The sequence below is a fragment of the Argopecten irradians genome, chromosome 1 (genome assembly GCF_041381155.1).
Source record: "Argopecten irradians isolate NY chromosome 1, Ai_NY, whole genome shotgun sequence".
Lineage (NCBI taxonomy): Eukaryota > Metazoa > Mollusca > Bivalvia > Pectinida > Pectinidae > Argopecten > Argopecten irradians.
The window spans coordinates 35713794-35739984 of record NC_091134.1 but is presented as its reverse complement, the minus strand read 5'-3'; the positions used below and the strand labels follow the sequence as shown (position 1 = coordinate 35739984).

At 35.9% G+C, this 26191-nt stretch overlaps 1 protein-coding gene across 1 annotated transcript in view; it reads left to right on the top strand.

Annotated features, from left to right (window-relative positions):
- LOC138325855 (protein eva-1-like) overlaps positions 1 to 26191 on the top strand; it is an 86298-nt gene that overhangs the window by 25437 nt on the left and 34670 nt on the right. Inside the window, exon 2 of the mRNA XM_069271816.1 lies at positions 22716 to 22963. Coding sequence (XP_069127917.1) covers positions 22716 to 22963 — 248 coding nt within the window. The remainder of the gene's footprint in view (positions 1 to 22715; positions 22964 to 26191) is intronic.

Sequence of the window (26191 nt, the reverse complement as noted above, 5' to 3'; positions counted from 1 at the left end):
AGAAATGAAATACAGATGAAAATATATCATATATCGAATATTATACTTAATAAATATCTTATTCAGATTTGTGGAATGTGAAAAATTGAAAAAGAACATTTCCCCATCAGATTTGCAAGCATGCAACCTTGATTTCTCTTACTCACTGTATTAGGATGTGACAACTAGCATGATTCTCAAATGTCTGGCACGGGTTAAACCAGCTTTGCCATTATAATTTCATTATCACTTTTATTTATTTAAGATGGTGCAATTTACTGGGGAAATGATCTGAAAATGAACAATTTATAAACAATTTTCTCATTTCTCTGCTCTTTTATAGATTTTATGTAAAAGATTTCCGAGCAATTCATCTATAAAGTCTGTTCCTTCACTGCATTTATGTTCAAATGAAGCTTGAAAGCCCAACAAGATTTGAATGGGTGGAGCCTCATTAAGTTTGAGTCAACGTTAGAAGTAATATAGAACTTCAAACAATGTTAACTTATACAGATAGTTTTATGTGTAAAAATTGACATTTAAGAATTTCAACCATATTTTATTTACCTATAACTATCTGAGAATCATTCTATCAAACAATTTGATCTTTTTTAGCGAATGTTATCTCCATTTCAATCAAATTTACATTCATTGCAAGACGTCTATACTAATGACAAATCTGTATAATTACAATATTATCTGAAGCTATTTCATTTATGGCTTTCAAAGTAAAGTTTTTACTCTCTCCAAATTTTGTAACTCATCTGATTCACATCTGTACGTGTAAATCTTATGGGAGAGTTAAATCTGTCAGACTTTAGTATTAATTTTGAAAATGAGAAAAATGAAATTGAATCTTCAGTACAGGGCAACGATAATGTATATATTTTAGTGATTTTCCAATAATAGAACAAATGTGATACTTAAATCAAAGTAAAAAAAAAATGTTTGTAGGTGTAATAGTTCAAGGTTGCAAACAAATGTTTAAGGGTAACAAAGAATAGCACTTTTCTGTAATAGGACTTGGACAAGATAGGAAACACATTTACAGTTGGAGATAAGATGTTGATTATAGAGCACCGACGCCAACTAAAAAAAGGTGTTATTCCTGAACTGAACTCCAGAAGAGTTGTGACAGATAACATTGTAAAAATGTACTGTGACCTACATTTTATGAAAGAGAAAATTGTACAGATCTGCGACCTGCGATCTCGAAAGAGACAAACATGAAATCGGAATGATCCTGCCGAGTATCGGTTGTCCGATGGGTTTTTGAGGTGGTCTGTTTAAAACCCCAAAAGTCACATGTTCAACTTGTCCTGCCATATTGATGACAGGAAATTACAGGGTTCGACTTACACCGATTGTCCAACCATGTTTTACTATCCCGCAATTTATTTCTTTTAAACCCCAACTCATCCTTTTCCAAAAATATCTTGTCAACAAGGGCTGGGACATGGATGCTCCTTTTCATTGAAAATCTCGCTCAAGCTTTCATTTATTAGAACCTTCTCTGAATTTTACCTGCTGATTAAATTTTTGTAACTGGCAGAACCTGAAGGAGGAACCAAGGGATGTACGGTATGACTAACCTATAATTAACATCATTAGGACGGCACAGTAGATGGTGATTGAGTATGCCATGATATTGTGTAAGTCGCGAGTAAAAACCGCGAGAGTGGGGATGAGTAGTCATAAAATAACTATGATTAAATTGTGGCATTCCTGTGACAGGTGAAGATCTCAGGTATACCAGCCACCTCCCTCGTCAATTATCAGCCTGATTACGTAGGATGGAAAATGTTTGATTGACAAAAAAAGTCAGCGTGAGCAACACCTACATCCTGGCGCTGTCTAGGTAGGGGTTAACTGAAACGGAATAAAGCAACTGTCGTTGGAAGATTAATATAAAATGTGAGATAATTATCCCCTATTTTTTAAAGTACAGCTAACAATAAAAGGTAATTGTCTTCCAGTGATACAGGTAACAAGCTAGGTTTGTGCTTCAGTGTAGGTGATAAACTCGTCAGGGTCGGGAAAGCATTTATCAAAAAATAAGGTCACCATATGCATGAGGTAATTGCAGTACTTCACGTACATCACTATAGGTGTTATCTCTTCCTTTATATTGAAAAATTCATCCCTAAAGGGGTTTATAAGTAGGTATACAATCTTTACTGTACAAAGGGACCATATTTGCTGTAAAAAGTGACGCTGTGTCTCAATCCTTTTTTTTAATATTTCATGAACATTTTCCCATTTCGCATTATTTTAACAAACTGGTGAAAGCCCAAGAGCATGTCTCTTCTTTCAATGTTTAACTATACAAAACTGACATGGAAAAAAATGTAAAATTTCATTTTCCTAGCTATTAATATCAAGTAATGTAGTCTAATTGTATGGAACAATAGCCACCAGCTACTACACAACAAACCCTCTTCTGAGGACCCTTGATCGTGGTTGATCAGGTAACAACCGTATAATAATTAAGTATTTATGACTCAAAATTTAGAAATATATGTACACTACTAGTACTGACGTGTAGTCCCCATTTCCATCTTTTCCATATATAGAAAAGCACTATAAAGTTTGAAGGAAAAATCTTTAGTGAAAGAACTGTTCCTATCTTATGTGATCATAGTTTTCTATGGAGAATGCTGATGAGTCTGGGCCCTGATAGCATTGGTTACTGGGTAATGATGTTTTACAGGGGTGGTAGCAAATGATTGAAAGCCCTATTTTACATCCCCCCCCCCAAAAAAAAAAAAAAAATAAAAAAAATATCCTTATACATTTGATATAAACTAAGCTTTACGTGGAGTCGAAAAATATGTTACACATGGATGCTAATTAAAAGCAAATAAAACTGACAGTATATGTATATACTCCCCATGTCATCAGATATTATACATGTACTTTATACTGTTAGCATGCTATGTGACTGCCTGTAAATCATTAAGATTTTTATCCCCATTTTAATGCGTTCCAACATGCCTGTAGCCAGTGATATTTAAATATTTACTTTTACATTAAGCAGATTCAATTTCAAATGCACTTTATTTAAATGATAGTGTTGAATTCTGTAATGTCATGGTTGTAAATTTTGCCTTATTAGAACAGAAAAATTTGCAACAGAAAAACACATCTACATATGTTTTAATTAGATAGTACTTTGGAAAGGGTCTTTAGATTAAAAATTTTATTACGGGTGACATAATTATACCATGTTTCACCCAATAAGCGCCCAGGGCAAAATAATTGCAAAATTACAGTTTTCATATTTACTCCTGCATTTACTTCAAGGTATATATAGTCAAGGTGAGTGAAATTGATGCCTCAAAAATGATGAGGGATGCTTCTTGAAATTTGGGCTCTAATTGGGTCGAATATGGTAATTAATACTAATTCAGCTGAGACCCTCAGGCTCTGATATATGAAATCTTCATATGTTTTCTTCTATAAAGGGTTGATTGTGTTTTGTGTCATAGGAATTGGTTATACTGCCATGGTCAGTTCCAATGAAATATCACAGATGTACTGTTAGTACTTCGAAACTGCCCCATTCATGAAATAATAGACTTCAAACTCTGAATCCAAGAGATGGAGGGCTAAAGGTAGTATAAGACCCTTTCATATGTTGATATGAAGGATAGGGATATTCTATATATATGGGGGAACACAAAATGTTGTAAAATCCTGAAGCTTGCCGAGGGTTATACAACATTTTGTGATCCCAAGGGTAGAATATCCCTATCCTTCATGTTCACATATGAAAGAGTATTTTTCTCTCATACTTCAACATTTTATTGCAATTTTGCTACTATTTTTCTCCATTTTTTTATTTCAAAATTAAAAAAAAAACGCAACTGCAAGTCTATACCTTTTAAAGTTAATCCACCCTAGCTGCCGAAAAAAATGATGAAATTGTATCTAGAAAATAGTAATTTATTTGACGATTTGATGTCACAAGACTTTATTGCATGGGTAGCCATGCAATACAGCTTTAGGTGACATGAGTACCGGTATATTGCCATAAACCAGGTAGTATTACACGTGTAGGTATGAGAGAACATATCATAATGACTTGTTTTGATTATAACAATGGTACCAATGCTTGAAGGTGCTATTCAGCTGAGTCGGGCTAGGTAAAATGCATTTGAGATGAACCATTTCAACCCAGCACTCATCATTCCATAGAAATTGGTCTTACTGTGGTCTTAAATTGTCCAAATACATTGGCATAGGCAAGATATAGGATGGATGAGTACATTAGAAAGGAAGTAATCTCTTGGGAACGATCGAATACTGGCTTAAATGTATGTCTTTTTCTGTTGTGCTTCATAATGTAAGGATCAAGTGAGTCTTGTATCAAGAGTCCTGCAAGTCGAAAGTCCTGATAGATGCTCCAAAATTTCCTTCAACATTGCTGTAGAAAGTTTAAAGTTGCACTAAAATTACAATAGAAATTGAAGAAATTCCATTATGGGTAGGTTATATTACCATAAAGAAAAGGTTAATTCATTATCTGTGTATATAGAGTGATACGGGCACAATATGCCACAGGTTAAATAGATCTCTTGGCCAGCTGGTGTCTGGAGTGTTGAAAAAAGGGATTAAAACTTATCCAATGCTACCTAGACAAGACAAACAATGGACAGATGACCGCTGGGGACATATAAACACTTGGTTGGGTATAATTTTTGTTTAAGTAAGGAGAGTTTTCAAATCCAGGTGAAGTATGTTGATAAGATAAGGACACCCCTTTGATAAAGGTATCCATGAATTAGAAATGTGACTTCACCTCTGTAGGAGGGTTGTACGGTACCAGGACTTACCCTCTTAGGAATGTAGTCAACAAATGGTCAAGAGTTGGTGATAGCTACGATAAAATCCCTGTTATCAACATTATATAAGGGTTATATGAAGCATCATTTGGCCTCCAGTCCTTCAATACTGGTGACAGATAGGGTTGGAGCTATATATCTGGTTTGACTGTACTTGTACAGGTAAAAGTGAAAGTTTTCCAAAGTTGTTGACATTTTCTGAGGTGTAAGTGATATTGTAACCTTTGTAATCTATGATTTACAGTGATGTGTTGTCAGAGCATTACAGATAAGTGACTGTATAAATGATTCCTCAGTTTAATTAACAACTCAGTCTCGCTACACAGTATTGTCTACAATGACCAAGTCTGCTCTCAACATAAAAAATTACATGTGTATGTAAGACCTTAAATAGGACATACCAGAATTTGAACCAGCCCCCCCCCCCAACCCCAAACACTGACAGAAATTCTCCACTAATTGAGCTACTTCTAACTCTTCTTTCTCAAAATTTCCAATCTGAAAGACAAATGAGATCCTATGCCAAATATGTTGTTTAATACTAATTTTAAAATGTGCTCTCAATCAGTGAAAAAAAAAAATCATAGCTGATGTCAGTAAATCTTGTGTAATAATAAAAGTTCATTTATTTCAATAAAGACAATTGGATCGTATGCTTAAATTGTGCTTAGTCATGACACCTGTTCCTCAGGACAGTTGTTTCTGTGTTAGCTTAAGGTGTCGTCTGCTACTTTCTCCAGAAAACTGTTGGTTTGTTAGTGTGTGTTGTCTGCTGTTTGCTCCTCAAAACTGTTGTTTCAGTGTTGGCTTGTTAAGTGGCGTCTGCTGTTTGCTTCTCAGAATTGTTTTGGTGTTAGCTGAGGTGTTGTCTGCTGTTTGCTTCAGAAAACTTTTGTTTCAGTGTTGGCTTGTTAAGTGGCGTCTGCTGTTTGCTTCTCAGAATTGTTTTGGTGTTAGTTTTAGGTGTCATCTGTTTTCTCCTCCGCACTTTAAGAAAATTCTCTCCATTTTAATGGGCCTGCATAACTGACTGGACAATATTGTCACAACTGACTTTTGTGTGACAGCATTAGGGTGGTGTGGGGGAATATGTCAATGGATGACAGTTTTACTTTTAGGCACAAGTGGGTAATTATAGCATAAAATCGGAATAAATGTATCACCGTAGGAGCTCGATGTCATGCTTTTGTTAGTTCTGCCTCAACTTTTCATAATATACCACTGATTCATAAAGAACAACATAGCTGGTTTAAATCTTGTCAATTACACTGAAGTTTATGTGAGGAAATCACTTAAAAAATGGAGCCCTATATTCGGATGTCATAGCTTAAATGTCTACTGTTGGAAATTTTATACGTATTTTACATGCAAATGAAGAAGGAAAGAATGCGGACGTTTTTGTGTTTATTTTAATGTAATGGTAGGGCTGGGATGCCGATATAATTGGGTTGTTTTGTGCATTTCATAGCTTCCCAGATCACACTCGGGATCATCTCAATATTCCGTACATTCACATTGGCTGGAGGGTCCTAACCAAAGAAAAGCATTCCTGAATATAATGAAAGGAGATCTATAGGGATAGGCTTTTCCCACCATACTTAGTAATAATAAATCAAAGAAAAACAGGAATTTTGGTTAATAATTTAGTGCTAAAATTATAAAATTGTTCAAAATATTGAAATGTTGCTTATATATTAATAATGTAAAGCAAAGAAGTAGCTTTGAATGCTTCGATGATTAGTTAGAGAGGGTGGGAAAGATGAGTACTTGTGGGTTGAAGTCTGGGCCAGAATGAACATTGGAGTATCCCTATAGAATACTCAAATGATGGATGGGTATAGGTCAGGTGACAGTTTTGTATCCTCTTTGTAATATGAATGGGGAGGGGGTTTTGAGCTTAATGGAAAGTGCATATAAGTTTGAGACGCACTGTCTTTGTGCAGTTAAAATGTGCAACAAAAATCGTAATTGTTGAAGAATAGCTATAATGGGATTTACACGTTACTCATTGGTGATTTTAGCTTAGTATTGGTAGAACATCTGTTGAAGAAAACTTTGGTGTTTAATAGTATTGGTTAAGTAACAACCCCATTTCAATTATCTGGAGTATATGTAAATTAGGGGAGGATAGAGATACACTCTACAAGGGTGAATGAAGACTTCAAAAAGAAATATGCTGAAGAAATATTGGGAGTTAATTGCTCACATCCAGAGTCATTGGATACTGCAGCTCAATAGTAGAGTGTCTGTCTGGAGTTTTAGGAGGTCCTGGGTTTTAATTCTGGCAGCTGTGTATGCATTGGCAGAAAACAAAGTGATGCCTGTTACCTAAGAGGCAAGATGTTGATGGGCGTTTTACGAACCTGACAACATGGACTCCATTAGTGAGCATTAATTAATTAAAATTCAGATGATTTTACATTTTTAATTAAGACCGAGTGTTAATTTAGGCTAACACATTTGTCATAGGGTTGTCATGTTACGTACAAAGGTTACACATGTAAACAGCACTGTTAGATAAGACAAGAATTCTTAATGCACATAAAGCAATTAAAAAGTACTTAATGCGTTGTAGGTTGATTTTTAATTAATAATTATGGAAATTCATGTTAAATTGTTATGATGTAAATTGAAATTATTGTCAAATTAAAAGAATGTACTTTATAAAAACAATGAAGGCTAGTTCAGAGATAAAAGGAACTACTTGATAATTGATGTTTTTAATTTGAGTTTTTTTTTGTTTTTTTTTCATTCAGAAAAAAACCCCAATGCTTATAGATGACAAAGTCAGCAAGTGAATGACAATTGTTACAACATTATAAGCAATTGAAACCTTGATAGTGATATTTTTCTTCTCTTTTGTTTGGGAAAGAAAACATATATTGATGAACTTATATTATGTAGTTTGAATAATTATAATCATGTAGGAGGCACTCCCTTCTTCCTCCATCCTCCTCTTCCCCCTCCCCTTCCCCCTCCCCCTCAGGATTTGGTTTGTTGTCCATCTGCTAACAGGAATGGACTGGCATTCTGTAATCTAAATGGCTTGATTCACAAGGAAATCATTGACCACATGCCTAATTTACTGGTCCAATGTCCAGTGGAAATCAGACTAAATAAAACAGGTTTCACAATAAACCACTGGACCAGATAAGATCTGACACAGGCCGGTAGATAACCCACTGATTTAGTAGTAAAAGTATATTGATATGTCTAATTGCTTGTAACTTAAGATGTCACTGGACACAATCAGAAGTTTGGGCCAGTTCTGTACTCCAAACATTGACACATCTCTCACTTATAGTGTAAATACAATCTGTGTAGCCTTACAGGGACAAGCCAACTATAGCCTGTCCGAAGAGTTTATCATTTAGTGATGTTTTCGTTGACATTTGAGTGTATCAGTCACAATTAGGTTTATGAAATGAATGATGTTTATTTTACTGTAAAGGAGATGTCCTTTCAGCTAGCATACTTTGCTGTATAATAAAATAGGGCTTAGATTGATTTTATTCACTCCTGAATTTCATCATGGACTGATCTAGTCTTTGATTTAGAAGAGCCCAAATGTTTCTTTAGGGGTGTCAGAATGAGTAAATATCTGTCAGATTGTTTCTGTTTGCCTGTAATGATAATAATGACTTCTGTAGGTTATTTGGAATCAGATTTAACCTTAGACGAACATTTCAATGATATCAATTGATCTGTACAATGGAATTCCTGTCAATGTCATGAATCTAGAATGATTATGAAAGTATTCGGTGAGTAAAAATTTCTTTCAAACTTGAAGTTCCACTACATTTGAAATATTGACCAAGATCTAAAATTGTCACAATATTTGAAGGGGTCATCCATTAGGATAACAATGACATTCTTTGTTTTGGATTAGAATTAACCTTTTAGGATATTTTTCTTAGAGGTTGCTATTGATGACACCGAGACTACTTAAACAGGTCTTGCTTAAACCTTAAGGTTCATTTTATATATTTGATACATTGACAGAGACAAGAAGGTGCCAGAATTTGAGAACTTTGTGAGATTCTTTGCCAAGGCATCGCAGACACCTTTCTGACAAAGGTCTGAAGATCATTATTTTATACCTGGTGTTTGTACTGTAGGTATATATATGTATAGAAATCAGGATGAGTGTTATACCTATAATGATGACAATGCCTAAAGGTCACACCAGGTAGATCAATCACGACCCTAAACGCTCCTACACCCTCTCATTAGTTAGATGTACAACCTTGGTCGACCTTTTCCTAATGGGGATAAGATTACTTACCATTAATTGTAGTCGGATCACACAGTTGTCATGGCACCTGTATAAGTGTAAGGGAGAATGGGAGAGAAAAGTGTTGGCCATGTGAAAACATTTCGATGGGAACTGTTGGGCTGGTTTTATTTATTTGCATACGTGGGTGTGTCCTGGGGTGGTAAAGTGGTGAGGATGGGACAAAAAACACTTAAAATTAGAAAGATATGGCTGACAGGTCTACAATGGGATAACTCTCATAAGGGGTGTGAATAGGGATGAAACTCGACAATAGAAAGGGGCCACGGAGACTTGACAATAGAAAGGGGCCAAAGGGGCTGGGTACTAAAAGTAAAGCCATCCACTGGAAAGTGTTCTACAAACAATTTCCTCAAAACACTAAAATCATATTTTAGCATGTACCTTATTTTTAATGTATGATATGTAGTAACTGTAAGTACTGTATCTTTCGTTTGAATTTTTCAGGGGGGGGGGGGGGGTGGGGTAGTGTTGCTAATGCATGTTCCTCTGTCCATCAATCCCACCTGTCCCAATACCTCATTACATCTTGTTCTGACAGATTTCATATGGAGGATGTTATATACATGTCTTATAGACTTTTCTTAGGGAGAAATGTCTCTCTATTTACCAACAGTCATTTATTGTCAACTTAAACAATTAACTTTTGATCTTAATTGATTCTTAAACAATAGTGTAACTTGACCTGGTGAATTTGTATATGTGAAAATTGATCCTGAAAAACACAAATCATTACAACCAAAATCTATGATAACTTGAAAATGAACATGTTTCAATGCTGTGTTGCTTTTCCATCATGTGAGACCATACCATAGAGAAGAGATTCCCTGCCTTCTAGTCATTGTATGACAGAAATTAATTTACCACCTTAGCAAAGAAAGGTCATGCCTTACAAGATCTCCTTGGCAAATGTCAGCGTTTACATGGTTTACAAGCCCGAGGAATTTCACCTGTAATCACTGACTTCTCAAAAGACTGGCTACTTTCTTTATGTTTGACCTTGTACAAGGTCAACACCGTGATTGGTGTGGTCAACCACAATGTCTGGTGGTCAGGCTATGAAAGGTAAAGTTTGTGGTCAGAGCGACTGGACAGAGTCAATACATTACTCAGTTGTCATGTGTACAGGCCAAGGAAAGACCTCCATCCTTTATGTGGTACATGTATGGAACACTGATAACTATTGTCCAGTGCTACAGGCATTGTCAGGTTGTCTCTCAGAGATTATTCCATTTCTGTCGTAAAAGTCACTCTTTCATACATTTATATTTCTTGTAAACTGCACTGCCAGATGTCAAGAGTAATTCTTCATGAAAAAAAAATCATAAGTTGAATGTTTCAATGAAAAATTTGTTTTTCAATTAAAAATCTTTCTAAGTGTTATTTAGTAGCGAGTTCAGCAGAGCATGTTTAATAAGAACGGCAGGTGAGAATTGCATGTCTGAGATACCTGATCCCGGTAACGAGCCTAGATATCATCCCTAAGGTATAACATAGAACATGTGCAGGTTAATGTTGCCTTTCACTGTAGAACCTTAGGTGATGAACAGAGATGATCTGTAAGTGTCACCTATAACGTGTCAGACATGACAACTTGTGTAAAAGAGCTATAACTAGATATGATCTATGATATCGTCATACCATGACTGCATGATTATTTTGTTATAGTTAGGACAGTATACTTATAACCAGGACATACCATCCAACTGTAAGGGACGATGATGTCCAGTATCATCCGTGATGATGTAGCCCCATTTGTTATATAACTTATATTTATATCTGTCTTGATTTTGAGAATTCCGATTTGAAACCCAATCTAGTTGCTATATCTTCATCTATTTTGTTACAAAGAGTGAAATAAGATATTTTATAAGTCAGTCCTCAAATGTTTCAGACTATAGATACAAGCAAAGTTTTGGTAAACACATTCCATACATCTGTGTAGGTAGTTCAAACGTAACAATCTTTGTCAATATAGGAAACTGTTGTTATAATGTAGTGGGATTGGACTAGGATGATCATTGGTGACCAGCTGCAGGTAGAGAATCTGGCTAGTGTTCAGAGGTTCCAGGTTTGAATCTCAGTCAGCTGCTACATTTTCTCCTCTTCTGTTACACATATACTAGTTATACTTTAGTTGTTCTCAGTCCCCTCCTATAATTTGTGTTTCTATCTTTGATATAGAGAGCTTAGCCTCCTAGTGACCTCACAAAACCTATATATCAAATAGTATAAAATGGATTGTTGTTCATATAGCCAGAAAATTGCGACCATAGCAATAAATTCTAATCCCGTTCTAGGTATTGAAGCTCACTAAATAGATCAAACCTATTATAGCCATGATGGATGTGAATTTTAATTGAATCATTAAAAGCTAAGAATGAAATTTGAGATATTAAGTGGGTAGAATTTTAATCTGTGTTCGATGGCCGACCACCCAGGTTCTGTTAGTATATTGATACCTGTGATTTTTGTCAGATTGTGTCATCCGAAGGCGGATCTAGCTGTATAGGAAAGTGAAGGATTCTGTTTACATTTGCTCTTTGATATAAGGTTAATAAACATATTACCTTGTTGGTTTGATGTGACAGGTAATCCTATTGGAAGGTGTTACAACACCTTTACTAACGACATATACCACAGGTGGGGTCAAAAGTGCAGGTGAGAAACAGCCTGTACCTAATTACCTATACAGAGAAACGTTTTCTAAACTGGTAAAGTTTAAAATATTCTGTATTAAACTAGATTTGAATCCTCAGGCTACTGGTGTTACCATTCTTAATTCTCTGAATGCAGCAGAGCCAATGATAAGAAGCATAAGAAGATAGCAAAGACCTGCTGATAGTAACAGTTGATATATAGGTATGATAATAGTACTGGAGAGGGAGAGTAAATACTGATGGCCAAGTCCTTCAAATTGGTCCTGATCCTGGTCACAGCACCAAATGTAACAGTGTGAGAGTATTGTGCAGCCATCTGGGCTTGAACTGATGACCTCAGATGTACTGATCTAAAACTCTACATACTGAGCTAAAGAGAAATCCCCCTTGTGTGAAGTTAATAGGCAAGACTCACTATGTGTGGGAAGTAATGAGGTAAGACTCACTATGTGTGTGAAGTAATAAGGTAAGACTCACTATGTGTGGGAAGTAATGAGGTAAGACTCACTATGTGTGTGAAGTAATAAGGAAGACTCACTATGTGTGTGAAGTAATAAGGTAAGACTCACTATGTGTGGGAAGTAATGAGGTAAGACTCACTATGTGTGTGAAGTAATAAGGAAGACTCATTATGTGTGTGAAGTAATAAGGTAAGACTCACTATGTGTGGGAAGTAATGAGGCAAGACTCACTATGTGTATGAAGTAATAAGGCAAGACTCACTATGTGTGTGAAGTAATAAGGCAAGACTCACTATGTGTGTGAAGTAATAAGGCAAGACTCACTTGTGTGTGAAGTAATGAGGCAAGACTCACTATGTGTGTGAAGTAATAAGGCAAGACTCACTATGTGTGTGAAGTAATGAGGCAAGACTCGCTATGTGTGTGAAGTAATGAGGCAAGACTCACTATGTGTATGAAGTAATGAGGCAAGACTCGCTATGTGTGTGAAGTAATAAGGCAAGACTCACTATGTGTGGGAAGTAATGAGGCAAGACTCACTATGTGTGTGAAGTAATAAGGCAAGACTCACTATGTGTGTGAAGTAATAAGGCAAGACTCACTATGTGTGTGAAGTAATGAGGCAAGACTCGCTATGTGTGTGAAGTAATAAGGCAAGACTCACTATGTGTATGAAGTAATGAGGCAAGACTCACTATGTGTATGAAGTAATGAGGCAAGACTCACTATGTGTGTGAAGTAATAAGGCAAGACTCACTATGTGTGTGAAGTAATGAGGCAAGACTCGCTATGTGTGTGAAGTAATGAGGCAAGACTCACTATGTGTATGAAGTAATGAGGCAAGACTCACTATGTGTATGAAGTAATAAGGCAAGACTCACTATGTGTGTGAAGTAATAAGGCAAGACTCACTATGTGTGTGAAGTAATAAGGTAAGACTCACTATGTGTGTGAAGTAATAAGGTAAGACTCACTATGTGTATGAAGTAATGAGGCAAGACTCACTATGTGTATGAAGTAATAAGGCAAGACTCACTATGTGTGTGAAGTAATAAGGCAAGACTCACTATGTGTGTGAAGTAATAAGGCAAGACTCACTATGTGTATGAAGTAATGAGGCAAGACTCACTATGTGTATGAAGTAATGAGGCAAGACTCACTATGTGTATGAAGTAATAAGGCAAGACTCACTATGTGTATGAAGTAATAAGGCAAGACTCATTATGTGTGTGAAGTAATAAGGTAAGACTCACTATGTGTGTGAAGTAAGAAGTAATAAGGCAAGACTCGCTATGTGTGTGAAGTAATAAGGCAAGACTCCTATGTGTGTGAAGTAATAGGCAAGACTCGCTATGTGTGTGAAGTAATAAGGCAAGACTCGCTATGTGTGTGAAGTAATAAGGCAAGACTCACTATGTGTGTGAAGTATTGAGGCAATTAAGACTCACTTTGTGTGTGAAGTAATGAGGCAATTAAGACTCACTATGTGTGTGAAGTAATGAGGCAAGACTCGCTATGTGTGTGAAGTAATAAGGCAAGACTCGCTATGTGTGTGAAGTAATGAGGCAATTAAGACTCACTATGTGTGTGAAGTATTGAGGCAATTAAGACTCGCTATGTGTGTGAAGTAATGAGGCAAGACTCGCTATGTGTGTGAAGTAATAAGGCAAGACTCCCGTTGTCTTAAGAAAACCTGCTACAAAATGATAATATTGTGCCTTAAAGTCAGAGGCCTTGTGATGAGTTCTTGCTTGCTTCCCTTTTCTTTTCCTCTCCTTGCTACTTGCCTGACATCAGTAACTTGGTCCCTTTCAACCCTGTATCTGTGTTCATGCATAATTTGCTTAAAGATAAATAGTGGTATTTTCTGGTCTGTTGAGTCTGAAGTACAGATTCAATGAGAAAAATTCCCAGGCCAAGTGTCTATCTTACACCTATATCAGCTAATTTGCATCTTGACCACTGGTGTAGATATTGTAATGGTCACTCTCAAAGCTGTGGCCCGCAGATATTATACAGGGGACCAATATTTTGTTCTGTTTGTCTAACAAGATTATAGTACTTTGACCACTCCATTTAGCACCATATTGAATTAGGTTTGACCACAACTATGTCCACAACTGGTGAAGTTTGTCAGCTTAATGCTATCAAATATATAAGCCTATTAGTTTGTTTGGTTATTGATCCCGTGATAAATAAATTATAAAGATCTAGAATTTCAGAAATGTGAGCAATTCGTAAAGAATTTGCAAATTGCGCATTTACCCCATTTAAAAGATATCTGCATTTCATATTAAGCTTCTTGAAGATAACTAAACATTTAATTGAACCTGATATAATTTCCTGTGAATGGTGGTGCCCCCTGGGGTGAACCTTGGTTAGTGCTTTAATGAATATAAGCTAATTATTAGCTTTATTTCATAATCCCAGTCTAGACTCAGCCCATACAGTCGAGAGACAGTGGAATAATCTGCTACAGTTGTAATGCCTATTATATACCTATAAATACCTACAATATTCATTGATTTTGTAACCTTGTATAATAGACTGGATTCCCCGCGGAGTAAATGAACTCAGAAATGGTCAGACCTCAGTATGGGGAGATAGGCGACAATTTACTTGGACAAGCCTCGTAATGACCCATGAAATATTACAAGGTTGAGAAGTAAATTGTTGGGTTACGCACAGTAGATGTTCTAAAGTTATAAAGTGTTTTGTTGATACTCTGGGGGTCACAATGGCTTAGTAGTTAAGGTGTCTAATATTCGACCACTAGCCTATTACCACCTCTGGTTCATGAGTTAAAAGGATGATCCATGTGAGACTTTCAGCTTTCTATAGATTGGAGGTTCTTTGCTTAAAACTCTTGTTTCCTCCACCATAATGCAAAACACAAACAAGGTGAACTGTTGAACAAATAATGAAAACCAAACATTATAATGAATGAAGAGAAAAGTTCTGGCTTAGAATTTCTTTCAGCAACTTTAATGTCCAATTTGGATGTGAAGAAACATTAGAAATGGCAGCTCTTTTGTCACTAGGCACCAGCTAAAACTTGCTATTGATTCTAACTATATAATTTAGCTTCAGTTTTTTTAAATTTGAAACTTTGTCAAAAATTTCTTCAAGTTAAATATATGATTGAAATTTTTATGAAATTTGATTTGAGATTGAGAGATGTAATTTGAACGTGTCTGTCAAAAGATTATGTCATAGCATATTTTGTGTGGTATCTCGATCCGATCAAGATCAAAACAACTCTTTGCCTTTTTATGTCTGAAACTTTTCTTCATGCTTGAAGTCATTTATACAAAGAATGAGAAATTTCTGTCAGATTCATGTGAGAAAACAGCCAGTGTCTTTCACTTAAAACGATATTCTGGTAATCTTTGCCTGAAGTCTCAGAAATAGCAAAATTAACATCTGTTGAATTCAGTGTTGATTCTGTAAGGATGAAACAACATATGTTGAGACATTGGTACAGAATTAGACAATTTTATGTCAGCAAAAGATTATAGCAACAATTGTCAAAGGAGTAATGAAATGGAGAATCGGTAACAAAGGTAGAATTTATGACGGATCTGGTATTTTTAGAATTAAACGAAGTTCTGTTAATTACCTGGATGTTTAGCCAGGTACAAAAGAACAAAGACGATGGAGAGAGGTAAAATGGGCCAGATAGCACACAGCTGTGGGTTATTAAACCTCAATCACATCAGAGCTAAAGGTACCTCTTTATATCCCCTTTGCTATGGGGGATTTTTATCATACATTCATCAAAGCTATTACCTCAGACAAAGGGTTTACTGGCTCTCCAGTTAAAACTGATAGAAAAAAAGTTATCTTTTTATGCTAAAGGCCCTTTTTATCTAATTGATATTACACAATTTATGCAAATGTATATTTCAGCTTTATGTTTACAATTTCCATCATTGAAAAATCCAATCTAAAACCAAAGCCATTGTTTTGAGGAAATTTAATTTAATTTTTACTAGAACTGGGAGTACCTGTTTAAAAAAAAACCCCACATTTGTGATTAAACTGCTAAAGGAAGAGTTTGCCCTTGGTTTAAAATCTGTGAACTTTCAATTTGTCGGTTAACGTATGCATCCAATCAAATTCTACCTCATTGATTTTCAAATTACTGTATAGCCAAATAAGGAAGCCAGTGAAGAAAAAAAAAAAATCTCATTGTCTGTTATCTTCTAGAATAACCAAACAATAAACAAACGTACAAAGGGGGATCTCAAAATAAATTTATATGGTAATTTGTGTAGAATTGGGAGAGATGTCGCAACCAGGCTACCTGAGTGACCTTGAGCTTCAAAGAAATCATTAAGAGGCTTTAAGATGGGGGAGTATCGCATGCCTTCAATAACATCGGATAAGGTGTCTCGTATAGGGGTTTTATATTAGGGCTTTAAGTTTTATTTGTTGTGAGCAGGGACTGGGAAGCTCAAGTACCCAACACCCAGAAATCTGGCCTCTCCCATTCAGTACAAATACCCCTTTCAGGAAATGCTAATAGATTGGGACACGGAACTTGGCTAGAAATACTTAATTCTTCCTGGCTCAAAAAGTATTACAAATACTGGCTGGTATTCAGAAAATATTCTTACCGGTAGGGGTGAAATATACGCCAATGATTGTAATTGATAATTTTAATCTGTTTTGATTTAGACAGGCTTTGCTTATGAACTAGTAAGTTGACTATTTGACGATAATGTTTAGTTTTAGTACATTTTTTTTTGCCTGAACTCTTTAATGTAACCTAATTGAAAATAAAGATTTGTTGCATTTTATATTCATGTCTTGAAAAGTTGGAGGGTAATATTTACCGATGTTCATCCTGTATGCATCTGTTTTGACATTTTAAGCAGGACCATTACTTCTTACAAATATTTTGGTGACTTTATAACAAAAACAAGGATTCATTGCATTTTCCCTTGTTTTCTGTAAGGTTTTATGATGTATTTGCCAGAACTTAATTAGAGGATTAGAAGTTATACACAGTTTCCCACGCAAAATGAGAAAAGATGTTCTAGTTCTATATGTCACACCCATATAAATGTTCCTGTTTGTAGGAAAAAGTAAACAAGCCTGCTGTGTGGTGACAAAATTGCTGAGAACCAGTGGGTATGGGGGCAGTTAATAGGATTCTTACTGGGGCTGTAGTTGTTAAGGACATCTTCGTCCATTCTTAATGGATAACGTTCATATGCGGCATAGATGTATTTGTCATTTATTTGGCCTTAATGATTTGTCTAGAATCTGAGGTTCTTTATGGCTTATACTAAAGTAGTTGTCCGGCATACATTGACATTCCCTGACCATTCACCCCTGTTGTTTCTTGATGGACTCTTCCATTCTTTGATTAAGAAGAGTTCAATTATATGTTCAGGGGTGAATGAGTGAAAAAATCTCAACGATAATTGTTTAAGGCACATTTTAAGAATTATTTTCCTAAAATAAAAAAAGAGTTCTTGTTTTTCATGTTAATGGAATGCCAAAATGGTATCAGAACTTTCTCTTAATGCACCTTATAGATTTCATTGAAACTTATATCACCATTTCATTTTCATAGGTCTATCAAAACTGTTCAAGGAAGAGGCATATAGCACATCACATTTTCACCAAAAATACTTGAGTACGGAATGGCACTACCTCAGAACAGTTTGGACCAATCAAATAGTAGGAGAGATTAAAGGGAAGCCATTGTTGTTAGGGGGGAAACCATAATCTAATGAAGTTGTTGAGAAGTGTAACCTCTTTTTTCTCTGACCCATTTCTTTACGTATTGGGTAAACAGCATGACAAACATTCTTAGAGATTTGTTCTTGAGGAATTTTGTTTGCCGTGTAAATGTTGATGGTAGTAATTGGTTTGTACCTAAATTGGATACCTGTCGGGAGAGATAGAAAAAATGAATGAATATGCCATCTACTCGTCCCTTTGTGAGTGCGACCTTCACTGTTGTGTACAGTGTAAGGCGAATGGCGAGGTCATATTACAAAGTCTATTGCCAGCGGGACCTCCCCACTTATAGAAAAGACCCCTCTCAATAGAAATACTTCAGATTATTTCATCGATAAGTAAATAAAGAAAAATATTACAGTCATACGAGATATATTTGCTTTATTAGATCTTAAATGAGTTTTATACTTCTTACGAAGTATACATATGAGTTTTGCTTAGATTTCATTCCTTACAAACAGTCTGTGCTCTATAAATGTTCAATTCATCTTATGTATTCCTTTATTGAATGTAAATGTAAGTAATACTATTTATTCATGCAAATCAGTGGAGGTCAACCTGTTGAGGCCAAATTTTAGATTATTTTTACTTATGTCTGAAGAGGTCACAAGGAGTCAAGGTTACTGGTATTTCCTCCTTAGAGGACAAGGTCACTGTTACATCTACCTCTCTAGAGTTCAAGGTCACTGTTACATCTACCTCTGTAGAGTTCAAGGTCACTGTTACATCTACCTCTGTAGAGGACAAGTTCACTGCTACATCTACCTCTGTAGAGTTCAAGGTCACTGTTACATCTACCTCTGTAGAGGACAAGTTCACTGTTACATCTACCTCTGTAGAGGACAAGGTCACTGTTACATCTACCTCTGTAGAGGACAAGGTCACAGTTACATCTACCTCTGTAGACGACAAGGTCACTGTTACATCTACCTTTGTAGAGGAAAAGGTCACTGTTACATCTACCTTTGTAGAGGACAAGGTAACTGTTACATCTACCTCTGTAGAGGACAAGGTCACTGTTACATCTACCTCTCTAGAGTTCAAGGTCACTGTTACATCTACCTCTGTGGAGGAAAAGGTCACTGATGTCAAGGTCACATCTACCTCTGTAGACGACAAGGTCACTGTTACATCTACCTTTGTTGAGGACAAGGTCACTGTTACATCTACCTCTGTAGAGGACAAGGTCACTGTTACATCTACCTCTGTAGAGGACAAGGTCACTGTTACATCTACCTCTCTAGAGTTCAAGGTTACTGTTACATCTACCTTTGTAGAGTTCAAGGTCACTGTTACATCTACCTCTGTGGAGGAAAAGGTCACTGTTACATCTACCTCTGTAGAGGACAAGGTCACTGTTACATCTACCTCTCTAGAGTTCAAGGTCACTGTTACATCTACCTCTGTGGAGGAAAAGGTCACTGTTACATCTACCTCTGTAGAGGACAAGGTCACTGTTACATCTACCTTTGTAGAGGACAAGGTCACTGTTACATCTACCTCTGTAGAGGACAAGGTCACTGTTACATCTACCTCTCTAGAGTTCAAGGTCACTGTTACATCTACCTCTGTAGAGGAAAAGGTCACTGTTACATCTACCTCTGTAGAGGACAAGGTCACTGTTACATCTACCTCTGTAGAGGACAAGGTCACTGTTACATCTACCTCTCTAGAGTTCAAGGTCACTGTTACATCTACCTCTGTGGAGGAAAAGGTCACTGTTAAGGTCACATCTACCTCTGTAGACGACAAGGTCACTGTTACATCTACCTTTGTAGAGGACAAGGTCACTGTTACATCTACCTCTGTAGAGGACAAGGTCACTGTTACATCTACCTCTGTAGAGGACAAGGTCACTGTTACATCTTCCTTTGTTGAGGACAAGGTCACTGTTACATCTACCTCTGTAGAGGACAAGGTCACTGTTACATCTACCTCTGTAGAGGACAAGGTCACTGTTACATCTACCTCTCTAGAGTTCAAGGTTACTGTTACATCTACCTCTGTAGAGGTTAAGGTCACTGTTACATCTACCTTTGTAGAGGTTAAGGTCACTGTTACATCTGCCTGCCTCTGAAGAGGTCAAGTTCACTATTACATCTGCTTGCCTCTGTAGATGTCAAGGTCACTATCGCAATTGTCTCTGTAGAGGTCAAGGACACTATTAATTGGTCTCTGTAAAAGTCAAGGTCACTATTACATCTGCTTCTGTAGAGGACAAGGTCACTGTTACATCTACTTCTGTAGAGGTTAAGGTCACTATTACATCTGCCTGGCGCTGAAGAGGTCAAGGTCACTATTATGTCCGTTTACCTCTGTCAATGTCAAGGTCACTATTGCAACTGTCTCTGTAGTGGTCAAGGACACTATTCATTTGCCTCTGTAGAGGTAAAGGTCATTATTACATCTGTCTATACAAAGGTTAAGGTTGTATCTACCATTGTAGAGGTTTGTTTATATGCTCACACAAGAGGTGTCTCTCACATTTGCGTTTCTTTTATAGAGATGATGGTTCATATGTAAAATAAAAAAAACTCTTCGTTATTTTTACCTAGTGTAACCTGAAGTTGTAGATTTAGCCTTTTGTCCTGTGCTTTCCCATCAGTTAATAACAGAATGCTACATTTTTTAAGCCCAATTATGTTTAGCAAGTAGGTTTTGTGACATATTTAATGGAGCGTACCGGTAAGTGTGGTTTTTTGCCTGCTACGGATCATCGACTTTAATGGTTAGCTGTAGTAGTTTTCCACCGTATAATACATGTTACTTCATTGTAGCATTTATTTTGATTTCCATGTCTACTTTATACCCATAATAACGTCTCTGTGCTCCTTTGATCTTTTATCTAGATTCCATATGTAGAAATATTTATTGTGTGAAAATTAGATTTTAATTATCAAAGTCATGAACAGTCCATCAAATTATCAACTTTTATATTAAATTTCAATTAGTTTATAAGTCCTTTGATCTTGATTGTGAAATTAAAATATTTGTGTAAGTTTATTTGAAGTCAAGGGCATTATTTAAACATTTTATGCGCTTCAAATTGAAGGAAACATTTTATTTCAATGAAGATTTAATTGGATTTTTTTTTTTCGTAAGCTAAATGATGTAAAGATAGGGCTTTAAAGAAGGAGGGTTTTGATGTAAATCAGCAGATACACAGATTAGTTTGGATTCCTTCTGTAAAGAAATTTCATGCAATATATTTTAGGGTCAATTTGGGATGTTGGGATGAATTTAAAAAGACAAAAATTAAGGGTCATTTGGTAAATTGATGTGTTTTAATACTGCAGTGATCACTGATTGGTAAAAGTGTCTGAGACTACTATAGTTCTCCAACTCTTGATCATGATCATGCAGACTTTCAGAGATACAGTTTTATCATGTACTGATTTTTCCCTCAGAACTCTGGCTTTCTTCCACAAAAGTCTAGCAAACCTCCCTAAAACCTCTAAGAAGTCAATAGAAATTGAAACATGAAGTTCGCCATACCATATTAGCTGTAATGTTTTTATCAAAAAGATCAAAATCAGTTATTTTGTGAAAATGTACTGTGGAAATGATTCTTGGTCTTTTAAGAGGTCAATGTTCACAGGTACTATACAAAGGTGCCATTTTAGGTCTTTATAAAGGTGAAAGGTCATTTGTAGAGTACAAATGTGATGTGGGGTCGTGATTTGGACGTGACATATCGACACGAGAGACAAAGTGTATAGCCATCATGGTTATGTTTTCTTGTGGATTAACATGGATAGAAAACGGGAATCGAGGGGTGAAATGGCAAGGGTATATGCAACCTGTTGGGTATTGATATTAATGACATTTAATTCTGTCAGTTTCAATGTCGTAAGGTAAAATTGGTTTATGACAATATTAGTTTAGACTGTTCTGATATCTTTGTCCCCACAGGATTTGGTGATAAATTTTGTGACACTTCTTCCCTGATGTGAGGGGATTCCATAAGACCTACAACGCATTCCTCAAATGATAGGTATTCAAACACCTTGTAATAAATTCCTTCGTGGGTATAATTCAAGAGAATATCATCAGAACTAATGTGTTTTGAACTACAAATCATCTAAGGTTGATTTACATAGATCATGGATTCCTATTGTACTCTCACTGGAATTTATTCTGAATCCGTTTAATTTTTCATGTTCATTAAAGCATATCTGATGGAATAGCCTATTGTAGAATGATACAGTACAGTTATGACTATATGATATATTAGAGGTGGCGTTCACAACTAACAATGCTCAATTCTCTGGTGGTTTGGTGATTGACAAATGTGTCGGACTAGAGACATTCCATTCTTGGTCTAGAATATATATTGGATAATAAAGGAAAGTAATATATTGACTGTTAGAGGTATAATCACCGGTTGCATTATTTTTTGTGTGTTAATTTTCGTAATTTTTTAAAGTTGACATAAAAATGCTCAGGTATTTCAAGAAGACATATTGGTCATGTGTCTGCAAGAGTTGTCCCCCATTGATAATAGTAAAATCTTCAGAGAGATGGGGAAAAACACCTGTTAGTTAGCCTGGAAATTAAGTGTTAATAAGTATGTGTACATATATATATGTAAACATGCTTTTTTTTATGATACTTAGTGAATTGCATAAGATCATAATGAAAGATCATGGTTAGACAAATACATGTATATGAAAAAATGAAAAGGTACAAAAATTAACAAATTAAGGATTTCTATATGTTTCAGGCTATTTGACCAGCACACTCTTTACATTTGAGAATTCTGCTTGTGATGGGGAAAAGTTACACCTCAGTTGTCCGGCCAGCACGATGATCACAATCCAGTCTGCTGAATATGGCCGCAAAGTCCCTAGTTACCAGATGTGTCCCGGAAACGACCAGGCAGAGGACTCGACTGCCCTAGGCGGCAATCTCGGGGAACAGTTGTGGTACCACCAGGAAGACACAAACTGCCTAGCCACCACATCCTTTAGGGTGAGTGATACTCCAGGGTTGCTGATTAAGGAGCCACAAGTGGTTCTATTAGAAAAAATACAGTTAATTTACACAACTTTTTTTAGGACAGGTAAAACTCAAAAGGGGGATAAGGGAGCCACATGTGGTTCCATCAAAGAAACATTCAAAGTGATTTAAGTAGAAGGATAGGGAATTATTGAATAGGGAACCACATGTGGTTCCTATAGAAAATATATTTGTCCTGCAACTTCTTCATTTAGGTAAAATAAAGTTGCATTTAAGTCCAGAACATGAAATATTTGCTTACTGTTATGGACAGTGTTAATGTAGTCAGACCTGAAATCAAAATGCTTTACCTCTGATTCACAGATAAAACTGAGAACTCAAGCGATTAAATAGCGAGGTTGAAAGCTCCAAATGTATCTATGTCATTACAGAGTTATTTGTGCAAGTGGACCACTGTTAGAGCTAGGCCGGGCCTGGTGGTACCCTGACAAACTCGTTAGCTCGTTTGCCTACATCTAGATTTCCTGGAGCACAGAGACATTTTTAGTGGAGGTCAAAACCTTGGAGGAGATTGATTAGAATTTATCAAACACTGTAGTCATCAGATTATGTAAGATGTGTTTTAAGTTTCACCGGTCGGGTTGATTAGGTATATACCTACAACAAAGTTTGTATCTTGAATTTCATTGGTACAGGTGATTGAGTATACATACCCATAATCTATCAGTCCTAAACTATTATTTTGGGGACTACATTGGCAAAGTTGTTCTGATATTTTACAACTAGCCCTCTAAAACACAGTCAGCTTACCAATTTGAAACCTATGTGGGGCAATTGCCAGGTATTGACTGTAGGTTAGTGGTTTTTTCTCCAGGTACTCCGACTTGACCCTGCTTTCTACACCTAGTATATCCTTAAATGAACCTGAAGTTAATAGGATGTAGAAAGAAAAATTAATCGGTAATATTACTTTTACTTATCAAGATTGTAGATGGATGATGGAATGATTGAATGGCAGTTTAAAGTTAAAATATTTCTTAATGGAATAAGGATGAAATATGAGCAAACTAAATAGTTTTAAACGTTTATGAAGGGACTTTTCTTGTTTTGACCAAATTGATAGTCCTTGGAAGAATCTGTAATGAAGGAAATATTAGATTAATCAGTCAGAAATCTGTTCCTTATATTAACTTCTCCGTATTAACCTTTGGTTATTGCCTGTCCTAGTGGATTCCCAAATTATGTAATATCAGACATAGAAAAGATTTCACTACCTATCTAATACTTTATTCCTTGGGTCTAAATCCTACAGAGCAATTCAGATGTTAAAATAGAGAAAAAAAGAACAAATACGAAAATCAAATTAGAATTTGTTTCACTTGTTCGAAAAGCTGACTGCTACCCGCTGTTTGATTTCCCTACATTCCAGTTATAGATGTCAGTGTCTAAGATTTTACGGTAAACACCTGACAATTATTCCCAGAACTATTTCTCAGTGATCCCCCTTTATCAGTCTCCCCACGACAGCTGCTTGTACTCCAGTTGGAAAACTACCCCACAAAGCCTCGTCAAATCCTCCTTCACACAAAAAATAGGGACGTAAACATTGAATTACTGTGGAAAATCTTCACAGGATTCATAACATTGGTAGTCAGGGTGAAGGTAGCACAGCAACCTTGTCAGCCACAAGTGATTTCTGGTTTCATGCTTTCTAATACTCCTTACATTGTTGGTGATTATCTGGTGTGGAGTATTTAATATTGTGGTTGTTGTCAGAAATTTAGATGGTATTAATATTTATATTATTATTTAAGAGACATTGAATAATGCTCTCAATATTTCTTGATGAACAGTACAATTGTTAACCAATTAAAGTATTTTGTATTATTTCTTCCATGGTGTAGTACCTTGTGAAAAACTATCGACCTGTGGTCAGTACTTGGTAACATTTAAGCTACCATGTGATGCAGTTTCCTGGTACTGACTGCAGGTTGGTGGTTTTTTTGAGTACTATGGCTTTTTGCTACCTCCTACACCTTGAACATTCTTACCTCTGTGAATCCTGTTAAAATTGTGCTAAATTAAGATTGTTACAACATTTGAATCATTGTCTTGTTAACAGTGAGAAAATATCACTGAAATTAAACTACAATGTATTCATTACTCTGTATTTATACACATACACTCTCAAATCTACAAGCCTTTAACATTGACATACTGGGGGTATATATACCTACATACCTCTGGACAGCTGACATTGCCCTTCGATACAGATAAATACATAGAAATTTAGGCAGACTAAGTCACTTGTGTCTTTTTGGATATCATCGCTTGCACAAATTTGAAATCAATCTACTCTAAAATGATGTCTCTTAAGTTTAACAAACTTTGATGTTGAATTCTTTGGGATTACGTGGCTTTTGAACTCGATATATCTTGCTGTGCAAAGGTTGTAAGGTCTCTTAAACTCTTCATTTGTTTACAAGGGAAATATAAATAACATTATCAGATGTAAATGACTATGAGAAGTAGCAATTTAAATAACAAAATAAACCATTTTATTATCTTGTTCAAACTGTTCTGTAGATGAAGGTTATGATTCAGGTATGAAGCTGTCATCATTTGTTGTGTTCTAAAACATAATGATGTCATCAATAATTGTGTGTTAAAAGCATAGTGATGTCATCAATTATTGTGTGTTAAAAGCATAGTGATGTCATCAGCAATTGTGTGTTAAAGCATAAGGATGTCATCAGCATTTTTGTGTTAAAGCATAGTGATGTCATCATCAATTGTGTGTCAAAGCATAGTGATGTCATCAGCAATTGTGTGTTAAAGCATAGTGATGTCATCAGCAATTGTGTGTTAAAGCAAAGTGATGTCATCAGCAAATGTGTGTTAAAGCAAAGTGATGTCATCAGCAAATGTGTGTTAAAGCAAAGTGATGTCATCAGAAAATGTGTGTTAAAGCAAACTGTTGTCATCAGCAATTGTGTGTTAAAGCATAGTGATGTCATCAGCAATTGTGTGTTTAAGCAAAGTGTTGTCAATTTGTCATCAGCAATTGTGTTTTAAAGCATAGTGATGTCATCAATAATTGTGTGTTAAAGCAAAGTGATGTCATTAGCAATTGTGTGTTAAAGCATAGTGATGTCATCAACAATGTTTGTGTTAAAGCATAGTGATGTCATCAGCAATTGTGTGTTAAAGCATAGTGATGTCATCATCAATTGTGTGTTA